General features: G+C 51.8%; 1 protein-coding gene, 3 non-coding genes and 1 pseudogene across 4 annotated transcripts; 4 read left to right on the plus strand and 1 right to left on the minus strand.

Moving 5' to 3' along the window:
• On the minus strand, positions 1 to 61 carry LOC115870595 (annotated as a pseudogene).
• A 2,247-nt stretch (positions 62 to 2,308) lies between these two features.
• On the plus strand, positions 2,309 to 22,552 carry CTC1 (CST telomere replication complex component 1). The gene is made up of 23 exons (XM_013007309.2): positions 2,309 to 2,341; positions 7,642 to 7,805; positions 9,813 to 10,050; positions 10,169 to 10,380; positions 11,045 to 11,189; positions 13,744 to 14,034; positions 14,133 to 14,261; positions 14,793 to 15,025; positions 15,170 to 15,353; positions 15,458 to 15,658; positions 16,875 to 17,001; positions 17,514 to 17,628; positions 17,726 to 18,053; positions 18,152 to 18,241; positions 18,499 to 18,689; positions 19,544 to 19,632; positions 19,726 to 19,900; positions 20,259 to 20,336; positions 20,787 to 20,931; positions 21,023 to 21,087; positions 21,512 to 21,677; positions 21,763 to 21,889; positions 22,033 to 22,552. Exons 1-23 carry the CDS (start codon positions 2,309 to 2,311, stop codon positions 22,170 to 22,172), a joined length of 3,666 nt encoding a protein of 1,221 aa, XP_012862763.1. The 3' UTR covers positions 22,173 to 22,552.
• Positions 22,553 to 23,236: 684 nt separating this feature from the next.
• On the plus strand, positions 23,237 to 23,310 carry TRNAI-AAU. The gene has a single exon. It is a non-coding gene; the product is annotated as a tRNA-Ile (tRNA).
• A 407-nt stretch (positions 23,311 to 23,717) lies between these two features.
• TRNAS-AGA lies at positions 23,718 to 23,799 on the plus strand. The gene has a single exon. It is a non-coding gene; the product is annotated as a tRNA-Ser (tRNA).
• Positions 23,800 to 24,455: 656 nt separating this feature from the next.
• On the plus strand, positions 24,456 to 24,529 carry TRNAT-AGU. Its single transcript has one exon. It is a non-coding gene; the product is annotated as a tRNA-Thr (tRNA).
• Positions 24,530 to 25,895: the final 1,366 nt, after the last annotated feature.

The following is a 25,895-nucleotide window of genomic DNA, read 5'->3' on the forward strand; positions in this document are numbered from 1 at the left end:
TTAGCAATAATCGCGCCTTGGATAAACCTCACTGGCTACGATATTGCCACTGCGCAAAGCTCTGGAGGATTTTTAACTGTTGTGGCTTAGGTGGAAAGAAGCAGATTCTTTGTGTAATATTGGGAAATAACTGCAAACAAGGATTGTTTTTTTTAATTTTTTTAATCATCTTATTGGGCATTCTTACATATATAATAACACTCCATAGTTCAATCACATCAAGCAGTATTGTACAATTGCTACCACAATCAGTTTCAAAACATTTTCTTTCTTCTTGAACTCCTTGATATCAGCACCTCTTTAACCCCTCCCTACTCCCCCCTCCCCCACAGAAAGCCTTATTTTTTCATTTTATTTTTGCCTATCTTACACCATTCAATGTATCCATTCACATACAATTCTGTTGCTCACTCCCCTCAAGAGGGGTTATACAATCAATAATGCTATCAGCTCCCATTCCCCCCGCCCCCCCATCCTCTTTCCATATCCTCAGGGAACTATTACTCCTGTTACTGTTTCTGAAGGGTTATCTACTTTGGCTTTCATGTACTGAACGATCTTTAATTTATCAAATGAACATATGCATGTCTAACATGATTAATGAGGTAAAACAAATAAAAACTCTAACAGTAAGGGGAGGAAATATTAAAAAACTAGAGGATAGTTATGTTTCATCAGTGCTATACTGCACCCTGGATTTATCATCCCTTCCGTGTGGCCCTTCTGAGAGCAACTGTCCAATTATCTTACAAGTGAGTTTTGGGTCTCCACTACATCCACGCCCCTTCACATAGATTTGGTTGCTTGTTTTTGAACTTCTGATACCACAAAGATTCTCTTTAGAACTGCCTACCGAGTTTGTACAAAACAGAGTAAGAGTTTGCAACCAAAGGGAAATAGAGTTAGTGTTGAAGGCCATTAAGACTCAGACTTGAAACGGCTGAGATATCATGACCCAGGTGTCAGTATCTGCTGTTTGCTTCTGCGGTTTGACCTTGAGACTAAGAAAAAGAACAAAGACGTATACGAATTCTGGGAAAACAGAATGTTTAATTTTTATCAAAGAATCGTTGACTTGGCAGAAAATAGAGTTTCTGATATACTGTCATAATAGACTAATTATACCCCGGGTTGTTTCTGCATGTATAAAAGGAAGATGTAGAATAAACTCGGGCTTCCGTATTCACTGTTGCCCTCCCAATACTTTCTGCCTCTCTTCTTCCTTAATCCTCACTCCCCCTTTCAGGACCATTCGACTCGTCGGCAGGCTCCGACAAGTTAGAGGCTACCATAACTTGTAGGATTAAAGTCTTTATTTTCTTGTTGGAACTTTCTTGCCTAAAATGTTTATGCTTATTATATCATGACCAATATTTGCCTTATTCCCAAAATGAGTTGGTGCACGTACAAACGTAACCAGTCTTCAACACCCCTTCTCCACTTTACTTTCTGGTCTTGTCTTCCTCCTCTCTTCCGGTCACACCGATTTCCTGGCAGTTCTTCCTGTCACAGAGACGTTTGCTTTTCCCTTTGTCTATTCTTCCCGAGATCATCCTTTGAATCTTTCACTTCCCGACTATAAAGTCAACTTTTCCTAAGGCCTTCAATCTAGCTACAGGAACACCCCCCACCCCCACCCCAGCCCTGCCCCGGAGGATGCTTAGGCGGTACCCACTAGGCCTGCTGTTTTGAGCCCCCGCAGCCATATCCCACCCGATGACTTCCAATGGGTGGGAAGCACCGGGAGCTGAAAGCCAAGAGTCTCTAAAACCAAAAACACCCTTGTCCTCCAGTCCACGCGGGCAGTGACCCTATGTAACGGAGGACAACTGCCCCTTGCAGGGATGACATGCTTATGGAAGCAGACTGGCACATCTCTCTTCCATTTGGGGGTTCAAAGGGCGGACTGTTCACGTAGCAGCTGAGCACTAACGAAGACTTCACTAGTGCTCTCTAGGGGGTCCTCAGCCAGCTCCCGCAGGCCTGGCGGCGTAGTGACTTGGGGGCGGCCACCGGCAAGGCCAGCAGTTCCCAATCACCACCTGCTGTGCAGGACGAAGATGAAGCTTTCTGTTCCCGTAAAGACTGGCGGTCTCGGCAGCTCTACCCTGTCTTGTAGGGTCATCACCGGTCGGAATCGACTCAAGGGGAGGCAGCGTGGGCGGGCGGCCCCCAAAGGTCTAGGGCGGGAGCCGGCGAGGAGGCGGGGCAACCGCGGGCGCGCTCCCAGTGACGTCACGGGACGGCCCCGCGTCGTCGCGCGGCCTGCCGCCCAATCACCGCCCGGGGGTGGAGCTTCGGGCGCATCATGGCGGCCGGCGGGGCCCGCCCCTCTCTCTCCGTGAGTGTTGCCGCCCTTCATCCCTTTTGAAATTGTGCTGGGTTTTCTGTCTTCGGCCGTGGCCGTGGCCGTGCCCTCGGCCCTCTGGCCGCCGTGGCCGCCCTGGCCCCGCGGAGGGGGGCCTGCCTGGCAGTCCCTTCCCACCCGCCTCGCTGGCTCCGTGCGCGTGGGACCTCGGGGGCTCCATCCCGCCAGGAATCCGTCAGCCCCCCGGTGGAGGTGGTAGCAGGATCCCAGGTTCCTGGAAGGATCCCTGCCGCCGCTGTAGGGGAGTGGGGAACTGATCATTAGGAAGCAGGGGTCTTTGGAGAACTCAGGAAGGTCAGCTGAGTGGTGGTTGCGCCGACCTAACTCCCTGGACAGTGTAGCGGAGCCGCGGCTTTCATCGACGGGTGATTAGTCTGATAAGGGCTTGGGTTTCCTCTGGTGGCCGTGAGGAGCGTGCATCGGCGGGAACCGATTTGAAGACGGAGGTTGGAAGGAAGCGAGAGGCGTTGGGCACCCCAACCGTGGCGTTGCGGAGGTGAAGCCAGTGCACAGAGGTATCAAGGCGATCAAATGTAAAAGACGTGGAGACGGACATCCCAGTTTCAGGGTCCAACAACTGTTTGGTTAGGTTGCCGTCTACTACGTTAGTAAACATTGAAGGAGGCGTGCGTTGTTTTTGTTTATTTTTAAAGTATTAAGTATTATTTAAAGTATTAAGAATATACGCCAGTTGAAGGATTTTCATATGCACAGTTCAACGACACTGATTCATTGAGTGGGACGACCATTCTCACCCACCCATCCTGAAGCGTTTCTTCCCCAGGAACATAAGCCTGCTGTCCTCTAAGTCTCCTACCTAATCTTTCAAGTTGCTGTCGTCAATTTGATAGGAGTGAGTTTGGGGAGAACTTCAGGGTCTGGTTTCTATAGGTCAGCCAGGTGGAGAAGCAAGAACAACTCAGGAGAGAGATCTCAGCTAGAGCAGAGACTTGGGACAAATCACCATCGAAGATGGCCATTAAAGCAGTTGCGATCAATGAGGTCCTTGAGTATATCAGGTTCTCAAACTTCAGCCTACATCAATTTTATTATCAGGGGAGCTTATTTAAGATACCCCTGTTTCTTCTTTTCCCCCAATTCACGACATGACAACCAAATTAATAGTTGTACCACTCAATACACCAAACAAAAAAACCCAAACTCTACTGTCCTGGGGTCCCTGCTGACTCATGGCGACCCTTTAAGACAGAGTAGAACTGTCCCTGTGGGTATCCGAGACTTAACTCTTTGCGTGAGTAAAAAGCCTTATCTTTCTTCTGTGGCATGACTGCTGTTAGCACAATCCACTATGCCACCGATGCACCTCTTCAGTACACCATATCTATGAATTTGTATTTCTAACAAAACTTGAGTCTGATTCTAAAGTAGTGGTACCACTTTGAGAAGCAGTGGGATTCCAAGAACCAATCAATGGATGGGCCATCAGGAATCCAACCCCAAACTCACTGCCATTGAGTTGATCCCAATCAGAAACCCTATGTAGGGGTTTGAATCTTTACAGAAGTAGGCGGCACCCACCATTTCGCTCAGCAGCCAGTGTGTTTGAACCACCCCCCTTGCCATTAGCAGTCGAACAGTGGCACCAAGACTTCTAGAGGAACCGAGAGGAAGCTGTAATGGCTTAGAAGTAGAACTGGTGATCCAGAAGGACAAACATCCTTTCCCTAAGTGCCACTGTAGTTACGAATAAAAAAAAAAAGTGTTGTTTTTTTAAGTTAGTTAGCAGTGAGACTAGTCCAAGTTAGTTTCCCTCTCTAGTGTTTTTTCCCTTCTCCCCAACAATTTCTTTTTACATTTAAAATACAAATACCAGAAAAGTCTAAATTACCCATATTACATGATTTTACTTTATTAGTTATAAAGGAGCCCTGGTGGTGCTGTCAGGGAAGTGTTGAACTGCTAACCACAAAGTTGCCCGTTCAAACCCACCAGCCACTCCAAAGGGAGAAAGATAAAGGCTATCTTGCTCTTGTAAAGATTTATAACCGTAGGGTGGAATCTAACCTCTCAAATAGCCAAGGAGGCCTCCGTGGGGGCATGGCCTTCTCCTGAGGATGCTGGGGACTCTGGTATTCCTCCCTGGAGGCGGGAGACACTCTTCTTTGTCTTCCTGCTGACACATGGAGCAATGCTAGAACCCTGGAGCTGGAGGAGCCACGTGGAGACCCCTGCCGGAGCTGAGATGCTTCCACCACCACTGGATCCACAATACTTTCCACCCACTGGCCTGTGGTCGTCCTGCACTCGGCATCATTGCATGTTTTGCATGAGTCTGAAGAATTTACAGACTGGTGCTGGACATATGGGCTAATCTTGGACTTAGGGACTTGATCTGGGCTAGGATGTTTTCTTAGTATAAAATTGCTCTTTAAAGCTCTTTCTTTGATACATATACATGTCAATAAATTTGTTTCTCTAGTCAACCTGAGCTAAAGAAAAAAAAAAGATCTTTGACCTCAGAACCCTCTGTAGAGTCACTGTAAGTTGGAATTAACTAGCTAGCATTGGATTTGAGGGGCTCTTTTTGGTTATTAGTTAAAAGATTTAGGTCCTCTGTACTTGGCTCTTTCTACTAGGCTTGTCTCTTTCTAACAAGGCTTTCTACTGTAAAGAGTTCCTGTCTCAGGAACCCTCAAGGGCAGTTCTACCCTGTGCTATAGGGTCGCTAAGAGCCAGAATGGACTGGATGGCCGTGAGTTTGGTTTGGTTATGACACATTCCAGGAGCCCGGGCCATGTAGTGGGCGATGGCTTTGAGCTGCTAGCTAATTGCCAGGTCAGCAGGTCAAACCTACCATTCACTCCATAGGCAATTGAAGTTCATAAAGATTGACAGGCTTGGAAACCCAAAGGGGCAGTTCTCTTCTGTCCTATAGGGTCACCCTGAGTATACGTCAGAACTGCTTAGATGGCCGTGAGTTTGGTTTCAGGGTTTATGTTTATATATGTGTGTATATATGTATAGATTTTGTTGTTGAAAATACATGCAACAAAATATATACCAACAGTTTTTGCTACACGTACGATTCGGTGATATTGATTACATTCTTGAAGTCATACAACCCATCTTACCTGTTTTTAGTTCCTCTTTCATGAACCCAAGCGCATTGTCCCCCACTTGACCCTTGGCTAAGGGCACGTCTGCAAAGGAGCCCTCATGGTGTAGTGGGCTGTGCACTGGGCACTAACTGTAAGGTCAGCAGTTAAAGCCAAGCCCCTCCCCCGGCATGTCTGTAGGAGAAAGATAGAGTTGACTGTTCTTGTCAGGATGTCCAGTCTCAGACGTTCTGGGGAGCAGCTCGGCCCTGCCCTATAGGGATATTATTAGGAATTGGAATGGACTCAATCACTGTGATTTTTTTTTTAATGCATCCAGAATCTGTCAGATATTTAAAGGTGGTCTCTGTCTTAGGAAGCCCACATTGGAGCTGGAAATACAGAACAGGAAACAAATGTAGTTGGGTTCTATATTCCATGCATTTAGCAGGTGGAAATGCAAGGATATACCCTAGACTAAATAAACTATAAAGGGGATATATATATATGTATGTATATATATACATATATATATATACATACTGTGCAGCACTCTGTCTTATTTGGTAAGGGAAATTTAAAGGATCCCCCCACCACCACCATGGTGATCTTGACCAGCCTTGCTTTTCAGCTGCAGACTGTATAACCAGATCACCTGCCGTCCATGAGAAACAGTTATACCTGGAGATGATTGATCTTATTTTCTTGTTAATAATTTTATTGGACTGGAAACATAGAAAATCCAGGGTGGATGTTCCCTTCAGGACCAGTGGTGTGAGTGGTGATCTGGGAGCATAGAGGGAGAGTGGGTTGGAAAGAGGGAACCGATTACAAGGATCTACATGTGACCTCTTTCCTGGCGGACGGACAACAGAAAAGTGGGTGAAGGGAGACATCGGACGGGGCAAGATATGACAAAATAATCATTTATAAATTATCAAGGGTTCATGAGGGAGGGGGGAGCAAGGAGGAAGGGGAAAAAAAGAGGACCTGATGCCAGGGGCTTAACTGGAGAGGAAATGTTTTGAGAATGCTGAGGGCAATGAATGTACAAATATGCTTTACACAATTGATGTATGTATGGGTTGCGATAAGAGTTGTATGAGCCCGTAATAAAACTATTAAAAAAATTTTTTTAAATAATAATTGTATTGGAGATGATTCATCTTCATGGTGGTCTGTGTGTGCAGACCCAGGAAGGAGCCGCAGAGAGATAGCCAGGCTGGCTGGAGGGGGGAAGGATCGGTCCAGGCTTTTCATACCAGTGCTCCTCCAGCCCCGCGCAGCCTCAGTGGAGGCCTGTGTGTCTCTGCTGCTGACCAGCGTCCAGCGGAGCGTCCAGACTAAGGCTGGGGAGAAGGCACTTCGGAGAAGCACCCTGGGCAAACCCCTCATGGATCCCAACAAGCCAATCCCATTCCGCCGGGGGGTTGCCAGGCGTCGGGGGCCTGCTGTGTGGCAACTAGCAAGGGGCTTGCTAGGCAGAGAAAAGGCTGAGCTCGAAGCTGAATGGCCTCCCGTTTAAGGGCCGGGACCCTTTCCTTGATTCGGGAGCCCTGGTAACATGAGTGGTTAGGTGTTGGGCGGGTCGACCGCCAGCCGCATCGGGGAACACATGGGATTTTGCAGTCCCACAAAACAGAAACTCGTGGGCAGTTCTACCCTGTCTCACAGGGTTCGCGTGAGTGGGAGTTGAGTTTGAGTTTTGCCTTTGCACTGATGGCTGGAACTGTTCTCCTCTGGGGGGCATGAGATGGTAGCTGCTATTGATGACTTCGAGGCCAATCTCCCCTACCCCTGGTCTAAGGCGACTATTGATTGGATTAAGACTTGGGAGGTTTCTTCCGATCCTAAACCTCGTTACTTTTCATCCGCATCTCACATGCATTCTTTGTGCCCCGCACCCCACCCCACCCCCATTCTCCTATCCCTGTATTCGGAAGTGTCGTAGTGGTGGTGTGTGGTAGCTGTATTGGGGTGCTAACTGAAAGGTCAGAAGTTCAAAGCCACTAGCTATGCCTCCGGAGAAAGATGAGGCTTTCTACTCCCATAAAGATTTACAGACTCAGAGACCCACAGGTGCAGTTCTACTCTGTCCAATAGGGTCAGCAAAACTGACCTGATGGCTGTGGGTGTTTACTCCTTTGTTCTTCCCCAACAGTTTCTCTGTGGGCAAGGTGGTCATGAAGGCATTTTAACCAGGCGCACTCTCTTTAGGAGCAAGCCTGGCTGGAGACGGCCCAGACCTTCATCCGAGAGACCCTGTGCCCCGTCGGCGAGGAGCCCAATGTCCAGTTGCAGGAGATGGTAATTGACTGCGTGAAGACCACTTGGTTATCCCGAGGACAGGATCAAGGCTTCACACTGCCCCTCAGCTACAGGTAAGGAAGGGCCGGGGCTGGCCGAAGGTTGGATTTGGGTTTGAAAAGGAAATACCTTGTCTTCCCTTATCTCGTACTACTGGAACAGAAACTCCGTAACTGAGTGGCCGCAGTGAACAGAGGTTTATTTTCTCACAGTTTAGGTGGGTAGAAGGCCGAATTCAGGGCTCCAGCTCTAAGACGAGGCTCTCTGTCCCTTCTGGGGAAGGTCCTGGCTTTTTCTCGGCATCCGTTCCTTGGTAACCCTCTTGTGCCACGACATCTCTCCCCCCTCATGTCGTTTCACTTCATCTGCCGTTTCATCTACCTCCAAAGAGATTCCTTTCAAAACCCAACGCTACCCTAACAGAGAAAACACATTGCCAAATGGGATAAGAACCACAGCTACGTTGTTGTTGTTGTTGTTGTTGTTGTTAGGGGCCAGCAGGTGAGTTCTGACTCCGAGCCACTGTGTGCACAACAAAACGAAACCTTGCCCAATCCTGCCCCATCCTCACAATTGCTGTATTTGAGCCCGTTGTTTCAGCCACGGTGTTAACCCTCTTCGTCGAAGATCTTCCTCAGTTTAGCTGCCCGTGTACTTTACCAACCAGGATGTCCTTTTCCAAGGCCTGGTCTCTCCTGAAGGAGCCCTGGTGGTGCAGTTAGGCATTGGGCTGTGTTCTGTGAGGTTAGCAGTTCAAATCCACCAAAGAGGAGGGTTTCTGTCTCTGTAAAGAATTGCAGTCTCGGAAACTCACAGGTAGCCTGGTCCAGTAGGGTCACTATGAGTCCTTTTGAGATGAAGTCACTTTTAAGGAGCATTTTGTCTGTACATCTTCCAAGACAGATTTGTTTGTTTGTTTTAGCAAACAAATTCCCTTGTTCTGTTAGAACCCCTGGTCTTGATCCAGGTACAGGTTCTGCCCGAGCACAGTGAAGTGTTCTGAGATTCCCATTCTTCGCAATGCTACCCATAGTCTGTTAGGATTCACAATCGAATGCCGTTGCATGGTCAGGAAAACACAAGTAACCCCCTTCCTGGCATTCTTTGCTTCCACCCAGTATCCATCCAGGGATGCCAGCAGTGATTGCAATATTTCACATCCTCTTCAGATCTGACCTGAATTTTTGGCAGCTGGTGTAATATGCCAGTAGTTTGGGATTACCATAGCAGACTTTACTTGCGTGTGATATACCAATTTATACACATACCAGCATACCATGTCTATCTTCAGCTTTTTCTGAATCTGATACTTTGGGTTTTTTAAAAATGATTGTTTATTTGATAGTAAAAGGTATTTTGTTATTTAATTTCAGAGTGAGTTCTAAGAGCACTCTTACCTTAAACCTTTTCTTTTTCTCCTCTTTGACTCTTCTCATTGTTGGACTACAGCTCCTTTTTCCCTACATCTCTCACTCATGTCCATGATGCTTAGGCTCCGTTCATTGTTTACTTAAACATAGACCGAAACCTCGTGTGAAGTGGTCTTGCTAGTGTGCAAAAAGCCTGGGGACTGGCAAGCTGCGTGTCAACTCATGGTCGTGGAGGGCGTGGTGATTGCCCTGAAGTCCCCTTGGCAGCAAGGGTAGACTCGACGAGCCGGAGGCTTTAAGGCAGCTGTGTTGTGGGACTGTACAGGCTTCTCCATTCTCTGGCTCCTGTCGTGTTCCTGTTTCATTTTCTGGGGTCAGAACTATTCCCCACACCATTTTGTTCAAGGTACAATTCAACACTCCCCCCCCCCCCCCCCCCCCCCCCACGCACACACTTGCCTGCTTCCCTCCTTTCTCCTTCCTCTTCTACCTCTTTCTTCTCTCCCTCCTCCTTCTCCTTCCTCTCTCTGTCTCTTCTTTCCCTAGCCTTTGCCCCCAGGCCGCCCTGTATTTCTATAGGCGCCTACTTTCCCCCTCCCTCCAGTCAAACTCATCTCCTGGCCTGTGTGCCCGACTGACTTTTCCTGATGGGATGTGTTGGGGAGCAGGGTGACCTAGCTTTGCACGGCCTCTGTTCCCTTCCCTCTACAGTTTCGTCTCGGTGCGGGACCTCAGGACCCACCAGCGCCTCCCATGCTGCAGCCATCTGTCTTGGAGCAGTAGCTCGTATCAGGCTTGGGCCCAAGAGGCTGGACCAGATGGGGACCCCCTGCCCCGGGAGCGACTGCTACTTTTAGGGACACTGACAGATCTATCAGGGGCCTTGGACCAGGAAGGCAGGGATGGGATCCTCTGTGTGAAAGATAACACTGGTCTCCTGGGCTGTGAGGTAAGTAAGGAGGGGCAGTCTGCTGCCTCGGCCCTTCAAGAATGGTGTCTAGGAGCAAGGCAGCAGGGTCGATTGGCTGGTAGGGTCCTGGTTAACCCTTGACCCTGGTCTTGTCTAGCTCCTAGACCTGGACCTTTCTTGGTTGGGCCACCTGTTCCTGTTCCCCAGCTGGTGTTACCTTCCTCCTGCCAAGTGGAATTCCTCAAGGGAAGGGCACTTGGAGCTTTGGGCTGCCCCCGTGCCAGTGTTCCCCTTGACCATCAGTCCTGGCCCTGCCACACCTGTTCCCGTCCTCTACCCAGAGATTGCTTCCCGCCTGCTCAGGCACAGGTAAGCCTGAGATGGGAGTGCTGGGAGACTTGGGAGCTGCGGGCAGGTCAATGGCAAGAGAGAAAGGAGGGTTTTAATGTAGATGGAATGTTCCGCAACGAGGGGACTGTAGGGCTTCTCAGGAGCCCCAGCTGCTAACCCCAAGATCAGCAGCTCAAACCCCCCAGCCGCTCGCGGGGAGAAAGAGGAGGCTTCTTACTGCCAGAAAGATTCACAGCTTCAGCCACCCCCACGGCAGCCATTCTGCCCTGTCCGTGGGGCTCTGCGGGTCAGAATGGACTGGACGGCAGAGTGGGTTTGGGTTTTTAGGATGGGGCTTCCGAGAAAGTTAAGAGCAAAGCCCTTCAAGAGAGTTAGGACCGGGAGAGTTAGAAGGAGGTTCTTTTTAGAGTGTTAGCTCTAGGCCAGGGAAGTTTTACATCATCGTCCGATTATTCTTTGCACAGAAGGGATGACATTTGTAGGGAAAAGAAGAAAATTAAAAAATTAAAAACTAGAGGAGCTAATACCAAGGGCTCGAGTAGAAAGAAAATGTTTTGAAAAAGATGAGGGTAACATATATACAAATGTGCTTGATACAATGGATGTATGGATTGTTGTAAGAGCCCCCAATAAAATGATTTATTTTAAAAATACCCAACTCCCTCCCTCCTCCCTTCTCTAGAAACAAGGTTAGAGATGTGCGGCGAAATCTGGCCGGGAAGCTGGTTCGACTGAGTGCTCTGGTGAACAGTCCCACGAAAACTTACTTTGTGCTGTTTCTTGGTGGTTCATCCCCAGGTGTCAGCCCTGTGCCCATCCTTGTGCAGGTGCGGACTTGGGTCCATTCAGTAGCAAGGGGATGTGGGAGGATGGGCAGCATTCTAACAGGACAGACAGCATCGTCTGAGAGAGCTGTGGGGAGGGCTGCTTTCTGAAGCAGGACTGTTGAGGGAAGTGATGTTCTCTGTGTACAGGTGGTGGGCAGTGGGCTTTCTTGGCTGCTGGACGATTCATTTGAGTAGACAGTTTTTGTGTCCTAGGCGAATCCGGACAGACGGCCATTGATGAGCTAGGAGTAGCCCAGGAAAAGCCTTAGCGTAACACCCTAAGGCAGCGGTTCTCAACCTGTGGGTCGCAACCCCTTTGGGGGTCAAACGACCCTTTCACAGGGGTTGCCCAATTCATCACAGTAGCAATATGACAGTTATGAAGTAGCAACGGAAATAATTTTATGGCTGGGGTTCACCACCACATGAGGAACTGTATGAAAGGGTGGCGGCATTAGGAAGGTTGAGAACCACTGGCCTGAGGAATTGAATACCTGCTCTTTTAAAAACTCAGTAAACTGATCGTTCAATCTTTTAGACCCTGGTGATGGTATTTTACAATGATTGATCTTTACATTAGCCATAATGTTACGTCTCATACACTTAGTTGAGTAAATGTTTCAAAAGTACTCAAGACAGTTAAAGGACGGAAACGCTATCTTAGAACGGGAAATGGGAATCTAATAGCACTGCAAGAATTCTCAGAGCGTCTGTGCGCCTGTCTGTGCCGTCAGCCTGAAGTAGAATGAATGTCAAGAAATGAAAAATAGTAAAAGCCCAGTGTTTTCCTTTCCCGTTAGAAGTCAAAGGCTTAGAGCAGCGGTTCTCAACCTATGAGTCAAATGACCCTTTCACAGGGTCTCCCAATTCATCACAGTGGCAGAATCACAGTGATGAAGTAGCAACAGAAATAATTTTATGGTTGGGGGTTGCCACAACGTGAGGAACTGGATGAAAGGGTCGCAGCATTAGGAGGGTTGAGAACCCCTGGCTTAGAGGCTGCCCAGATTTCTGATCTTGTTCTCTTCTCCCTGAGTGAAAGAAGAGATGCTTTTTTTTCTTTGACAGCCTGTTTTAAGTCTCCTAGGGAGTTCTCTGAAGGGCGGGGTTGGCTCCTTCCTGTATTACATGCCAAGGGAGGGAGCGCTGAAACACACCTGAGTTTCTACAGATGGCAAGTCCTTCAAGTGCTTTGTAATCACCCTGGAGATTCTGTGTCGTCTTGTTTGACAAAGCAAACATTCATTCAAAATAATAAGTAAGTTGTCAGATACGTGGTGTGCCTAACGAGTCCCGTAATAGGGCGGTCAGAGTAAGCACCTTGATCAATTCAGAAGTACGGGATTGAAGACGACCCTATCCCCTGGAAGCTCTCCCCCAGATACGTCCGTCAGCAACTGCCAGTGCTCTGTGGGGGCGCTCGTGGAGAGGACTATTGATGGGCTGGCGAGAGGACGGAATTTGAGATCTGTTTCTTTAGGGACCCCTGGAATCTCTTCGTAAGAGAGGGTCTGGACTCGGAGACGATGCGAGAGCTGCCTTGCAAGGCTGTGCGGGGCGCAGAGGAGAGATGGCCAAGCAGTGGTGGCCCCCGCTGCGCACCAACTGTGGGGCGGTGGGGTGGCAGGGCTCCGTCTTCCTCCAGTGGGGTTTGCCTTAGAGATGAATTGGAAGGAACAGAGCTGTAGGGAGATGTAAAAAGGTAGTGAGGGGAGGATTTTGAGGAGAGGTATTCCGGTTCTAGACTTGAGCCTGGAAGGGAAGGAGCTGCGGGATTGCGAGATGGGCTGGCACAGTGATGGCTGCGGGGGGCTCACGCAGAGGGATGTGAAGGGGATGGCGCAGGGGCGGGGTGTCCGGTTCTGTTGTACTGAGGGGGACTGTGAGTCGGAGCTGACTTGCCAGCCCCCCTGAGTGAGAGGTGGGGATGTAAGCTTCATGAGTATAAAGGGAGAGGGGCGGAGAGCAGAAGCACCGATGGCCAGTCCGTTCGTCCGTCAGTGAAGCCATTATTCATTCCTTGCACCGGACAGTAGCACTGCTGTCTAATCCTGGTGACCCCGTGCATGCAGAGTAGAGCTGCTGCGGCGAGTTCAGACTACACCTGGGACGACAGGGGTGAGGATAGACACTCATAAAGCCTCAGGGACAGGATCACTGAGTCCAGATAAGGAGTGCTGTGGCATGGTGTGTTAGGCATCAGGTCAGCCACTCTGGGGGGCAAAGATGAGGCTGTCAGCTCTCATGAAAAGGTGACAACCTGGGAAACGCTCGGGAGAAATGTTCTCCTGCCCTGTGGGGTGGGGTGGGTCACTCTGAGTCGGAGTAAACTCGGTGGCGGCATTTTTTTGTTTACTTACTCAAGTCAGCTTGATTGCAGTGCTTGTACCAGTGGTCCTGCTCCCCTTGGGACGTGGTTGTCTGCTGTGTTCAAGAGGCAGCCTCAGTGTAGGGCGAGCTTACACAGACTACACGGAGGTCCAGTCATAATAGAAGGGGCTCTGGCTGAGGGGCAGCCTCCACGAGAAGTGGCTCATGCACCTGCTATCCTTAGGTCCCTGCCCAGCTGGTGTGGCACCGTGTTCTCCGGCCTGGTCAATCCTATGTGCTGACAGAGCTGCGAGTGTCCAAGATCCATGGTCACCATCACTGTGTGTGGACAACCAGTCCCTCCTCCCACGTGGCGCTGCTGAAACCAGAGTGTGTGCGGGAGCTGGAGCTGGAGCTGGAGCCGGAAGGACCCCTCTTGGAGGCTGGCGACAAGCCACCACCTGTGCCCAGTGACTCTCGGGACACCAATGAGAGGCAAGGTCTGGTCCAGGACTCAAAACTTTTATCATACGTGGTGAGCAGAAGGGCGAATCCCATGTCTCGGGGGTGGGCAGCTTGGGGCTTCAGAGAGGAAGCAGCAGGAGCCGCTGACCCGCTCTCCTCTGCCTGCAGGGCACCGTCACGGGCGTGCTCAATGAGCCCGCTGGCCTCTATGAGCTGGATGGGCAACTGGCGCTCTGTCTTGCCTACCAGCCATTCCACGGATTCCGGCGGGTGGTGCGCCCGGGAGTCTCTCTGGAGGTGTGTGAGGGACAGGGCTGGTGACAAAAAAAGACCCACCCAGCAACTTCTCTAACTCTATAGACTGGTCTTTTGGAGGTTTTGGGGGTGTTTGTTTTTAAGTAAGATGGGACCCTCTCTAACAAGAAAACCAAGTGTCCGGTGTCTTAAGTATGGACTCGGAGAGTACTGTTGGGAAGCGACTTCCGGATCAGAAGGGGCTCACGTCTGCTCAGCAGAACGCCTGTGTGACAGAAGGGCCTTCTGACTGGAAGAAGGGATGGTTGGAGCTGGCCCCGAGGTGTCGGGTGCAGAGTGCTCCCAGGTGGCCTGGTGGGGCACCTCCGCCACCCTAGCCTGCAGGGCACCAGGTCCTCAGGGAGGCGAGTGGAGCGGGTGGGGAAGTGGGTCGCCATGGCAGATGAGGCTCAGAGGCTAGAAGGGACTTGGAGACGCCCCGGCTGTCCCTCCCGGAGCCCGCAGTTCACCCTGCCTGAGGTCCTTGAGTGGGGGACGTCCCCCTGTCTTTTCACGTGTCCAATTTTTGTCTAGCTCAGCGATGTGCACCTGCTGCAGTCAGTGGGAGGAGGAACAAAAAGGCCTGTGCTCGCCACCTGCCTCGGCAGCGCCGTGCTCGTTCGGGGCTTCTCTCGTCAGAACCCCAAGATCCAGCTGGCGCGGCAAGCCCACGGGGCCTCCCTGTACATGCAGCTCCTCTGGGAACGACAATTAGGACTTCCCCTCTACCTGTGGGTCACCAGGGCCCTGGAGGAGCTGGCCTGCAAGTAAGGAGGATGGGGCTTTGGGGTGGGGAGTGGTGGAGGTGGGAGATTGCCTCCGTAAAGGAAGCGGATCCAGAAGAAACGTGGCCAGGAGGCGGTGGCCTTGTGCCTTTCAGGGCAGTGACACGGCCGCTTCCCCTGACCCAGGCTGTGTCCCCATGTGCTGCGGCACCGCCAGTTCCTGCAGCACTCCTCTCCCGGCAACCCCAACCTGGGGCTGCAGCTCCTGGCTCCCACCCTGGATGCTCTAGCCCTGCCATGCCCATGCAGCCCCATGCGGAACGCACACAAGGAGATCCTTGAAGAGCCTCATCAGTGTCCCCTCCAGAAAGTACGAGGGTGTGAGGGGCAGGGAGGGGGCCCAGCTAGTGCATCGGAAAGGCTGCCCAGGGGACCTGTGGGCCCCATGACCTGATTTCTGTTCTCTCTCACCAGTACACCCGACTGCGGGCTCCCTGTGCCTTCCCCACTCTGGCCAGCCTGGAAAAGGAAGGGCAGGCCAAGGCCTGGGACTCCTTTGACCCGAAGGCCCTCCTTCCCCTCACAGAGGCTTCCCACCTCCTCAGTTGCCAGCTCAACCACCGCCTGGCTTGGTCCTGGCTCTGCCTGTTGCCCTCTGCCTTCCAGCCAACCCCGGTACGTGGGGCTCCATCTGGGCTTCCTCCCGCACTGCCGGTGTTGTTCAGGCCACGGTCCTGTCTTTGTTTCTCTCCCAGTCATTTACTCTTGCGATGGTTAAGACTAGACGCAGGGGAAACCGTGCCCCAATTCCAGACGTGGCACATACAGTTCCGTGACCTTGATCATGCTCTGTGAGTCGTGTACCCCTTCTCACTTTCCTTTTCCCAGTTCCTCCCAGCGCATGTCAACCCCCTGCCTAATCCTTCCATTGATCCCCGCCAGGTAGACCTTGAAAGAGCAGAATGCTCAGGGCAGACACACTGTACTCGTTAAGCTAAACTGTTGTTTCTTTGAGTAAAGCTTCAGGAGATGTTTCTGATTTCTGGTTTAAAGGTTATCTCTGGGTAATAGTTTCAGGGTTCATCCAGCCTCCATGGTTCCAAAGAGTCTGAATTTCATGAGAATTGCAAATTTTGTTGTGCCTTACCCCCTTCCTGATCAGGAGTCTTCTATGGGATCTTCGATCAAAACATTCAGTCGTGGTAGCTGGGCAGAATCCATTTCTTGTGGCCTCCTGACAAAGGAGGCAGTTGTTCGTGGAGGCAGTTAGCCACACAGTCCATTTCTGTCTCCCATTCTCTTTTAACCTGTCCAGCCTTAGTTAAAGGAGCCCTGCTGGTGTAAGGGCTATGAGTTGGGCTGCTAACTGCAAGGTCAGCAGTTCGAAACCTCCCGTAAGAGTGACAGTCTTGGAAACCCACAGGGGCAGTTGTACCCTGCCCTATAGGGTGGCTAGAAGTCAGCATCCACTTGATGGCCGAGAGTGAGTAAGTTCTTGGGCCCTCTCCAATTTCTTCTCCTAAGACAGGGACACGATAGAGGTGGCGGTGGGGAATGCCCCTAGGACTATATTAAGCTTATTAAGCCTTCTCAGAGTTTGCCAAGTGCATATGAAATAAAACCCAAACTCCTCATTATGTCCTGTAAGGTTCAGTGTGGTCTCCTACCACTAACCTTAAATGTGTACCACTTTCTCTGCACTTTTTAATGTCTGCATTTCCCCCCCAAGTCTCTTTTTCCACATGAATAGAAATTCCACGAGGTCTGACGATGTCTTTTGTGTTCCCTTTGTAGCTCTGTCCCCTTTGTAGCTCTGTTGTTGAGCGTGCTGCCCGGCACATTGGGGGAGATGCGCAGTGTTTGTTTCAGACCGGGCCTTCTATCCTTGCAGGTTTTAGTCGGAGTTCTAGTGCCATCATCGCATAAAGGTTCTCTGCTGCTGCGGGACCAGAGTGGCTCCCTGTCCTGCCTGCTCCTGGACAAGCACTCGCAGCCCATCGCTGACCCTCAGCTCATAGGTACGGAGCCTGAGACAGGGCCCCTCCAGGGATTTGCTAGAATCCTGAAGCAGCATAAGCTAAACAACAATTTGGGGGGAGAAGTTTGGTAGATCTGCATTGGCCGCTTGAGGAAAAAAAAAAAAGCAAGGGATCCCTAGCCAGAACTACAGTTCCCAGCATTCCTTTCTCCCACCCTAGAGCTCAACATTGCAAACCAGGATCCCAAGCCTGGGTCCCATTCTTTGGACTTGCTGGGATTTTTAGACAGGGGCACCCTGGAGAGAAACGTTTCTTAAATATAGCCATGGGCACTTTAGGGGTGAGCTGAGAAAGGAGAAGCAAGGGTTAGTCCGCGTCAAGACTAGAGGCTGCCTCGAACATGCTGATGGACTGCTTTCTGTCTCGATCCCTCAAAGGTGGGCTCCGCTCGCGTTCTCAGGGGAGCAGACGGGCTAAGCAGCGAGCCCTGGGGTCTGTTCCACGCCCCAGCCCACAGTTCTCTTGCCAAAAGGAACCTCTCCTTCCTCCAGGCTGCGTGGTGCGGGCGGAGAAGTTCCAGGTGATTGTAGAGAGGGATGTCAGAAGCAACTTCCCATCCTGGAGGGAGCTGAGCCTGAGTGGCTTCATCCAGCAGCAGCAGGCCAGGTTGCGTCCTTGGGGTAGAGTCTGTGTGCACCCAGTCTGGGGGAAGGGGCAGTGAGTGGTGCGAGGGGTGCAATGTATCCTTGGACTCTCCCAACAGAGTCTATGTGCAGTTCTTTTTGGCCGATTCCCTGGTCGTGCCTGTGCCCAGACCCGTCCATCGCTCAAGCACCTCCTGCAGAGTTCCTCAGACAGAACCCACGGGCCAAGACAGGCCACACCAAGGACAGAGCCGGCTCTTCTGGCTTTCCCACAAGGAGGCCCTGATGAAGCGGAACTTCTGTATACCCCCAGGAGCCAGTGTGGTGGTGCCCAGGCCCACCCTCAGTTTCCATGTGTCGGGGAGGTGGATTGGGAACACCCAGAGGAAGGAGGGGACTGGATGGGGCCCGCCTGAGCCCAAGGGTGATGAGAACCAGGAACAAAAGGTGAACTGGGACTTCAGGGACGGACGGACGGAGGAGCAGCCCTCCTGTGGCCCAGCCCCTGACTGGGCGCCCCAGCTTCCTGCTCTGCCTCCTCTCAGGTGCTCCTCATCTTTCTTGGCTCATCTGTCCGCTGGTTCGAGTTCTTGCACCCGGGCAGAGTGTACCGACTTGTGGCTCCAGGCCCCCCAGTGAGTGCCCTCCTCCTGCATACTCATTCCCCGAATTCTTTCCTGGCTGGAGGTGTTGGGGAGGGTGAGCCAGGACCAGGCCCCTCTGGAGGATTCCGAGCAGAAGTGGAGATGTAGAGACAGAGAAGGCCCGTGTGTCTAAAGCGCTTCTGCCGCCAGACTCCAGAAAGGAAGCAGACAAGCCTGGGACGCCATGTTCTCTGAACACCTTCCCTCTGGGCCAGCCTCAGACAGCGCGTCCTCCCATTTCCTGGCAGATTCCGGCGTTGTTCCAGGAGGGGTCATCCTGTGGATCTCAGCGGCCTCTGGAGCTGGCCGGCTGCACTTCCTGCCTCACTGTCCGGGACGAGTGGACCTTGGAGCCTGGGCGCTCCCAGGATGTCCCGGATGTGGTGGATATCAAGGAGGCACTTCCCGAATCCTCGATTAGTGACATCCTCAGTGACAAGTACATGCCCTCCCCTCTCGCTGGTCTGCTTGCTTGCTCCCCCCTAGCAGGCTTGGGGTGGGGTGAACCTCTGCTCTCGACCCCAGCGGATGTGTCTTCCATGTGGGCTCACTACCTGCTCTTCCCCACACGTTTGTTTGGTGTGATTGTAGGCAAACTTTGTCACAAGCCAGAGGCCCACTCAAACCAAGTCCCTTTTCTGTTGAGTCGATGCCCACTCACAGTCACCCTGCAGGAAAGAGTAGCCCCTTCCCATTGGGTTAGTTTTCCAAGGTTGGATTCTTCGAGGAAGCCAGACTGCTGCCTCGTTCTCCCACAGAGGCCCTGGGTAGGTTTGAACTGCCAGCCATTTGGTTAGCAGCCAAGCGCTTCATCTCTGCATCACCAGGGCTCTTTCCACAGTGAGGGGAAGGAAGGTCTTAGCAAAGAAAAGGAACAAACAAGCCAACAGAAGACACGAGGAACAAAAGCTAAAAATCTAAAGAAAGGCCTTCCTTTAGTGCAAGATGTGGCTAGTTAATGGCTTTAGGAATCACTGCCTGCCTCAGTAAGCTCGTAGGATAGCTTACACTGATGGTCACACACGCACACACTGATGGTCACACACGCACACACGACGTGAACCTGCTACAGTTTGGTTGGTTGGTTAAGGGCTCCAGTTATCAAATTCTGTGGGTTTTGTTTTGAGTCAGATGTCTGCTGCCACCACCTTGTACCCCTATGCCCTGTCTCCTTGACTGTGCCAAAGCCGGGCAGAGCGTGTGAGGTTTTCCAGGGCTGCGGACATGCCTGTGCGTGGGCCTCGTCCCGTCTCCATCCTGAGCGTTGCTACACCTCATTCCTCTGCCCGCCAGCCTCACAGATTCCTTGGTGTCCTTCCCAGCGGAGATTCTGTCACGGACGCTGTGCGCGCCCTTTCCAGCCTCGCTCGGGAGAAAGCCTGGTGAGACGAAACTGTCTTGGATGGGAAGGGGGAGGAGGGGACCCTGTGGCCCTGCCAGCCGAGGCTGACTCTCCCCTCCCGACCCTTCCGCAGGGAGCACGGGCGCTGCGAGAGGCTGTGTGAAACTCACTGTGGCCCTGCAGATGGCCGCCCGCGACTGCCCTCTTCACCTGGCCATCTATATCGAGGAGCCGCACCTGCCGCCCCCGCTCGGCCTCCTGCCAGGGGCGCGGGTCTACTTCAAACAGCTGGAGAAAAGGGTTTCCAGGTGAAGGGCTGCCTCCCCACCGACGCGGTGCCTTTCCCCCCTTTTGATTAGGAGTTAGATGTAGATAATTTAAGAATTGATGGTGGTGAGTACACACCACGGGCAACTCAGCGACAGGAACCGTATTGGCTGCTGGCGCTCTGCCAGGAACCTACCCTATGATACTGCCCACCTTTCACCCCCTCCGTCCCCATGAGATGTCCTAGACCCGATTTTGCAAATTCACCCTTCTTCAGCTTTGACAAAGCCAGGGAGGCCCTGAGGGTGGGGGCCAAGCTATGATGCATGCATGATCTTGGACAGTGCGGCTTCTACCCCAGCCTGACTCCTTTCCTCCTCTTCCCCTCTGCGCCGGCAGATCCCACAATGTTTACTGTCGTTTCCGGGCGTCCACCTACGTTCAGGTCCTCAGCTTTCCCCAGGAGACCACCATCAGGTCGGTGCCCCAGGCCCCAAGTCCACCTTCACCCCCTGGCATCCATACGCCCCTGTCCCTGGAATTTGTGCCCCACATGTAGGCTTCTCCCAACGCCCAGCAGAATGTGTAGAATCAGAAGCACTTCCTCGGCCCTGGGTTAAAATGCCCAGGGCCTGTCATTTTACTGAGAGGCAGAGATTTAGGCCCTGCCGGCTTTTCATTCTGAATATGCACATCTCTCTTCCTCGGCCAGACTGTTGTACTTGGTCGTGCCTGAGAAGTAAGGCTGACTGTCAGAGGTCAGAAACCAAACGTCAGAACCATGGCGTGGGGATGTTAGGGGTTTCCAAGAGGACACTGACCCTCGGGTGGGTTGTCTGCCCCTGCCTCCACACCTCTACCTCCTCCCAGACCCATCCTGTTCTCAGAACCCCGCTGCTGTTCCTTGACACCTGTCTTTCTCTTCAGTACCCCCTTGCCTCACATCTACCTGGCCGAGCTGCTGCAGGGTCGCCAGGCCCCATTCCAGGCCACTGCCTCTTGCCATATTGTTTCTGTCTTCAGCCTTCAGCTCCTCTGGGCATGTGCGTATTGTAACCGCCTCTGCCTCCAGGTATGTGAGGGGACAGGAGACGCTGGGTGCAGGTGCAGGGGGCTGGCTGAGACTGAGAAGGCTTCGCTGACCATTTGGCTTCTCATCCCAGGGAAAGTGTACTCATCAAGGTCCGCCTTGCCCATCGCAGACATCTGTAAGCCAGGCCAGAGTCAGGTGAGAGCACATGGTGGGCCCACCACACCTTTTCCTTCCTCACAGATGCTGTGACTCGCCCTACTTTCTTAGGCTCTTCAGGGAATCGGGCTGTCTTGCTATCCTAGTGCTAGCATAGCTGTAGGAGCCCTGGTCCGGTGGCAGTAACGTGTTGGGCTGCTCACTGTGAGGTCAGCGGTTTGAAAACACCAGCCGCACCTCGGGAGAAAGATGAGGCTTTCTACTCCTGACAGCCTCGGAAAGGGTCACTAAGAGTCGGAATGGACTTGAAGGCAGTGAGTGAGCATAGTGGCTGGCTCATATTCCGAATGAGGGTCAAGGTGAGCGCAGACTGGAAGCAGGGTGGGGAAGCATCGGCGGTCCAGGATCCTGGCCACCGGGGTTTGCTGTGGGCTTCAGGAGCCGTCTGCCTGCCCCGCCCCAGGCTCCTGGTGGAGGATGGGACTGCTGAAGCTGTTGTGACCTGTCGGGATCATCAAGTGGCCCAAGCACTAGGGCTGCAGCCTCCTGAGTGGACTGCCCTCCTCGAGTGGGTCCGAGGCCCAGGGAGAGTGGCCTTGCACTTCACAGGGCCAGGAGCCCAGCTTGAGGTGAGATGTGACTGGGAGGTAGGGGCTCAGAGTCCCACGCTCCATGGGGGTGGTAGAGGGTTTAGAGCTGTGTTTTCCTTTCTAGTCCTCAGCGGGGATCAGTGACCCCCTGACCCACTACCTCTGGACACTCTGTAACAGCCTCTCCGTCCTCCGCCCTGTGAAGCTGTCTTTTGAGCTGCAAAGGAAACCCTCCAAGATCCTTCCATTAGGTAAGGGGCAGGGGGGGTGGGGCTGTGACACCCAGGAAGGAGAGGGACGAGGGAGTGGGAGTTTCTGCAGCTGCCAATGAGAAAGGCAGCCAGGACCCAAACCACATACCCCGAGCATGTGTTTTTCTCTCTCCTCATCTTAGAACCTCCCCGGCTACAGCGCTTCCATTGTGGGGACTCCCCTCTCCTGACTCGCGTGAACCCCAGACTCCAGCTGACGTGCCTCTCAGTTCAGGAGCCAGAGCCCTCTGGCTCTCTGGGGACCTTTGCTTCCACTCCATAGCCTGGCCTGCAGAGATGCCCTGAAAGGTGTCCCTGCCTTACTGGACAACTTAAGAACTGGAGCTTAGCTCTCTCCCGTATTCTGTGATTGAGCCAGGAGCCCAGATCCTTGGATTCACAGCTTGCTGCTACCTGACTGTCAGTTCTTCTTGGTCCCAGCATCCCGGAGCCAATCTGCCTGCCATGTAGGGGAAATTGTAGCAACAGGCAAATCATGGTGCTGTTCATATTTCCTCTGCGGATAGGGTCAAGACACCTGTCCTCACAGGTGGCTCGGAGCTGCTGGGCCCTGCCTTCATGGGAAGGAAACAGAAGACTTGTCCTGGCAGAGGGTGCAGGGTGCCGGACCCTTGACCTACAATAAAACTTTCTAGTGCTCTTGCTGGCTTGTGATCCTTTCTGGGGCCCTCCTTCTCCTGATCCCCTGGCAGCCAGCCCATCCTTCACTCTCATTGTCGCTTGTACTTGTCACCAGCGGCTGAGTCTTTGCAGGGGTTTGGAGGGGAGCTGTCGCCCACCCTGGAAGAGCTTGTGGTCCCTCAGAGGAAATGGTACCAGGAGTCAGGAAGGAACCATGAGGAAGAGCAAATTAGGGAGGGGGCAAGGCAGGAAATGGCTATGAAGGTCCCGAGAAGTTTGAAGACACAGGAGAGTTGTTGGGGATCCATAGATGAGGGAAGGGGGTTGGAGATCAAGTGAGCAAAGGGTGCTCCTACGAGGAGGGACCACCAGGCAAGGGGCAGATGGCTGGTAGATCAACACCACATCTGCAGAAACCAAATCCACTCAAGAGGTTTTAACCAGGTGGCAGCGACGACCATGTTAGGGTGCTCATGCATTTGGCTTGTGGTCAGCCATTTCTTCACGTGGGGTAGCTGAAAAGATAGACACTAAGCCTTTCAGAGCTGCTCAGGGGTCTTCCTTTTGGTCCCTGCGGGTTCAGTTTTAGTTTTGGGGTTTTGGTAGTACCTGCAGGTCCACACAACAAGATTTCCTGGTTGACTATCGGCAACATAATTTGAGGTTACTACATATAGGAAAGCTAGCTCGCGCTGCACTACTGGTGGCCGGTTAGCTCAGTTGGTTAGAGCGTGGTGCTAATAACGCCAAGGTCGCGGGTTCGATCCCCGTACGGGCCAGGCTTGTGTTCGTCTTTTTTTCTTTCATTTCATCTCACGGATAATTGTGTATCCACAGCCAAAATTTCATAGGATACTCGGCTTTCTTACCAACCTAAGTTCCTTGCGCATTTCAAGGCTTGGAGTTGGACGGCTGGGCAGACAGGATGTTGCGAGACCGGTGCGAGAATAGGAAGGATCCGGGATCCGGGATCAGAATTCTAGGAAGGCGGACCGTAGTGGGTCAGGGCTGCGAGCGAAAGCAGATTCTGTGTCTTTCCCGCTTTGGCGTTCCCTCTATTTAAGCTCCCAGCCGAGATCGATGAAGGCTGGCTGGCCCAGCACGGAAAGCGGCGGGGCGAAAGTGACGGGTTTGCAGTGCTTGGAAGCTCGGGAAGGTACAGGCCAGGAGCTGCTTGCAGGACGGGGTAGTCGTGGCCGAGTGGTTAAGGCGATGGACTAGAAATCCATTGGGGTCTCCCCGCGCAGGTTCGAATCCTGCCGACTACGCATCGTTTTTCTGCACTGTTCACAATTCTCGTTGGGCCTGTATTGGCAATCCCCGGAAGTTCCTGGTTTCTGGAGTGTCCGGACAGACAATTCAACTTGAGTCTGCTGCTAACTTCTTTGATGAATTTCTTTTATTTAATTTAATTTATTTTTTTTCTTTTTAAAAGTTTCATTGGCATATAATTCACATACACTACAACTCACTAGTTCAATCCCATCAAGAAGAGTTGTGCAATCATCACCACAGTCGGTTTTAGACCATCTTCTTCATTCTTTTTTTTTTTTAACATATTATTAGGGGCTCATACAACTGTTATCCCAATCCATACACACATCATTTGTGTAAAGCACATTTGTACATCGTTTCTCAAAACATTTTCTCTCCATTTAAACCCCCGACATTAGGTCCTCATTTTTCCCCTCCCTCCCCGCTCCCCCTCCCTCATGAGCCCTGATAGTTTATAAATTGGTATTTTGTCATATCTTGCCCTGATGAATTTCTTTTAGCAATAGGAGATTTTAGTGCATGAATGGATGGACCGAAAACGAAATTTGTCAAATTAGATTTAGAATAGTCTGAGAAAGTTGAAAAGAAGTGGCCAGCCCTGCACGTTCTTCTCCTGTAGGGCAGTTTCCACGAACCCCTTGCCAGCGTTGGCGCCGTGGCTTAGTTGGTTAAAGCGCCTGTCTAGTAAACAGGAGATCCTGGGTTCGAATCCCAGCGGTGCCTTCATCCCGGCCATGGGAGAAGCATTTATTTTGTCACTGCAAGAAGCCACGTCTCAAATTGCGTTTGGACTAGAGTCGCTAGGGTTTCAAATTCTGCACTAAGATCGCCCGGATTTCCCTGGAACTGGGACTGGAGTCCTGGCATGGCTACATTTATGTTGGCCCGAGTGGTCCCGGGCGTCTGCCCCCCAACCCAGGGGTCTTCCTAGGACCTGAAGACGGTAGGTGTTGCTCTTTGGCTTTAGGCGTCTTTCCTGGGGAGGGGGCCATAGGGCTTCCAAGTGCACACCGCAGCACACTCGGAATGAGCTGCCTCTATCAGAGACGTGGGGACAAAATTCCAGGGATCCTGGCGGAATAGGGCCAGGAGCTCGCCCGCTGCACTGAACCAGGCTGGGGAGAGTCGCCGTGCACGCTGGGGATAAGGAGCCGAAAGCTAGGATCCGTGGGCCCTCTGTGTGTCCTAAACTTCCCTCCTCGGGAAGAAAGGCAGGAAGCTGGAGAACCTTTGGAACATGTCTGAGCAAAAGTGTGGGCTTGCGTTAGAATTTCCGTCTCAGGTTGACAGGTCCAACCAGGGATGCAGCAGAGTTGATAACCACATTGGTGGGAAACCTAGGGCTGAACATTGTGCCGCAAATGAGTATTTGTTTTTCACAAAACACGCTCAGGGAAATGCAAGCCGACTCGCTGAGGATGGCGACAGAGAGGGTCTGGGTGCTGTGGGAGTGTGTATGTGTCTGTGGGGTGGGGGTGGGGGGGGGCAAAGGACTTCACATCAGTTTGCAGAACGTAGAGTATGGTCAGGAAAGGTTTTCTGAATGAAGCAAACTAAGTTTAAAGTCTTAAGACCAAGGAAGAAGTTGCCATCTGGTCTATTTAATAACTGCTATATTTAAAGCATTGTTTTGAGTGTCAGGGAAACATCGGGAACAAAACCGAAGAAAATGTCTTTCTTCTGGAGTTTATATTGAGGGAGGGAGGGAGCGGTGATTAATTGATAAACATAACAAAATCAAAATGAAATTACATAGTATGCTAATCCATTGTAGTTAGACAAATAACACAAGGGATCATCAGTGTATGTGTATGTGGCACAGCAAGGGGGGGTTGCCAGGTGGTTGAAGGAGAGGTAGAGGGGAGGGGACAAATTCAAGATTTGTTTATCTTTATTAAGACAAAGAAACCTAGGATTTGATGACTAACTTGATGTGGAGTCTGAAGAAGAGTCAACCCAGGGTTCCCCTTTAATTCTTCTTAAATTCCTGTGTTAGTCTGGGTACTTTAGAGAAACAAATCCACAGAAACTCATGTATAAGAGAGAGTTTTATATAAAGGTCAAGTGCACATCAAGAAAACATCCCAAC

This window comes from Echinops telfairi, unplaced genomic scaffold, assembly GCF_000313985.2.
Source record: "Echinops telfairi isolate 266 unplaced genomic scaffold, ASM31398v2 ScPeMD7_2010;HRSCAF=2546, whole genome shotgun sequence".
NCBI classification, from domain to species: Eukaryota; Metazoa; Chordata; class Mammalia; order Afrosoricida; family Tenrecidae; genus Echinops; species Echinops telfairi.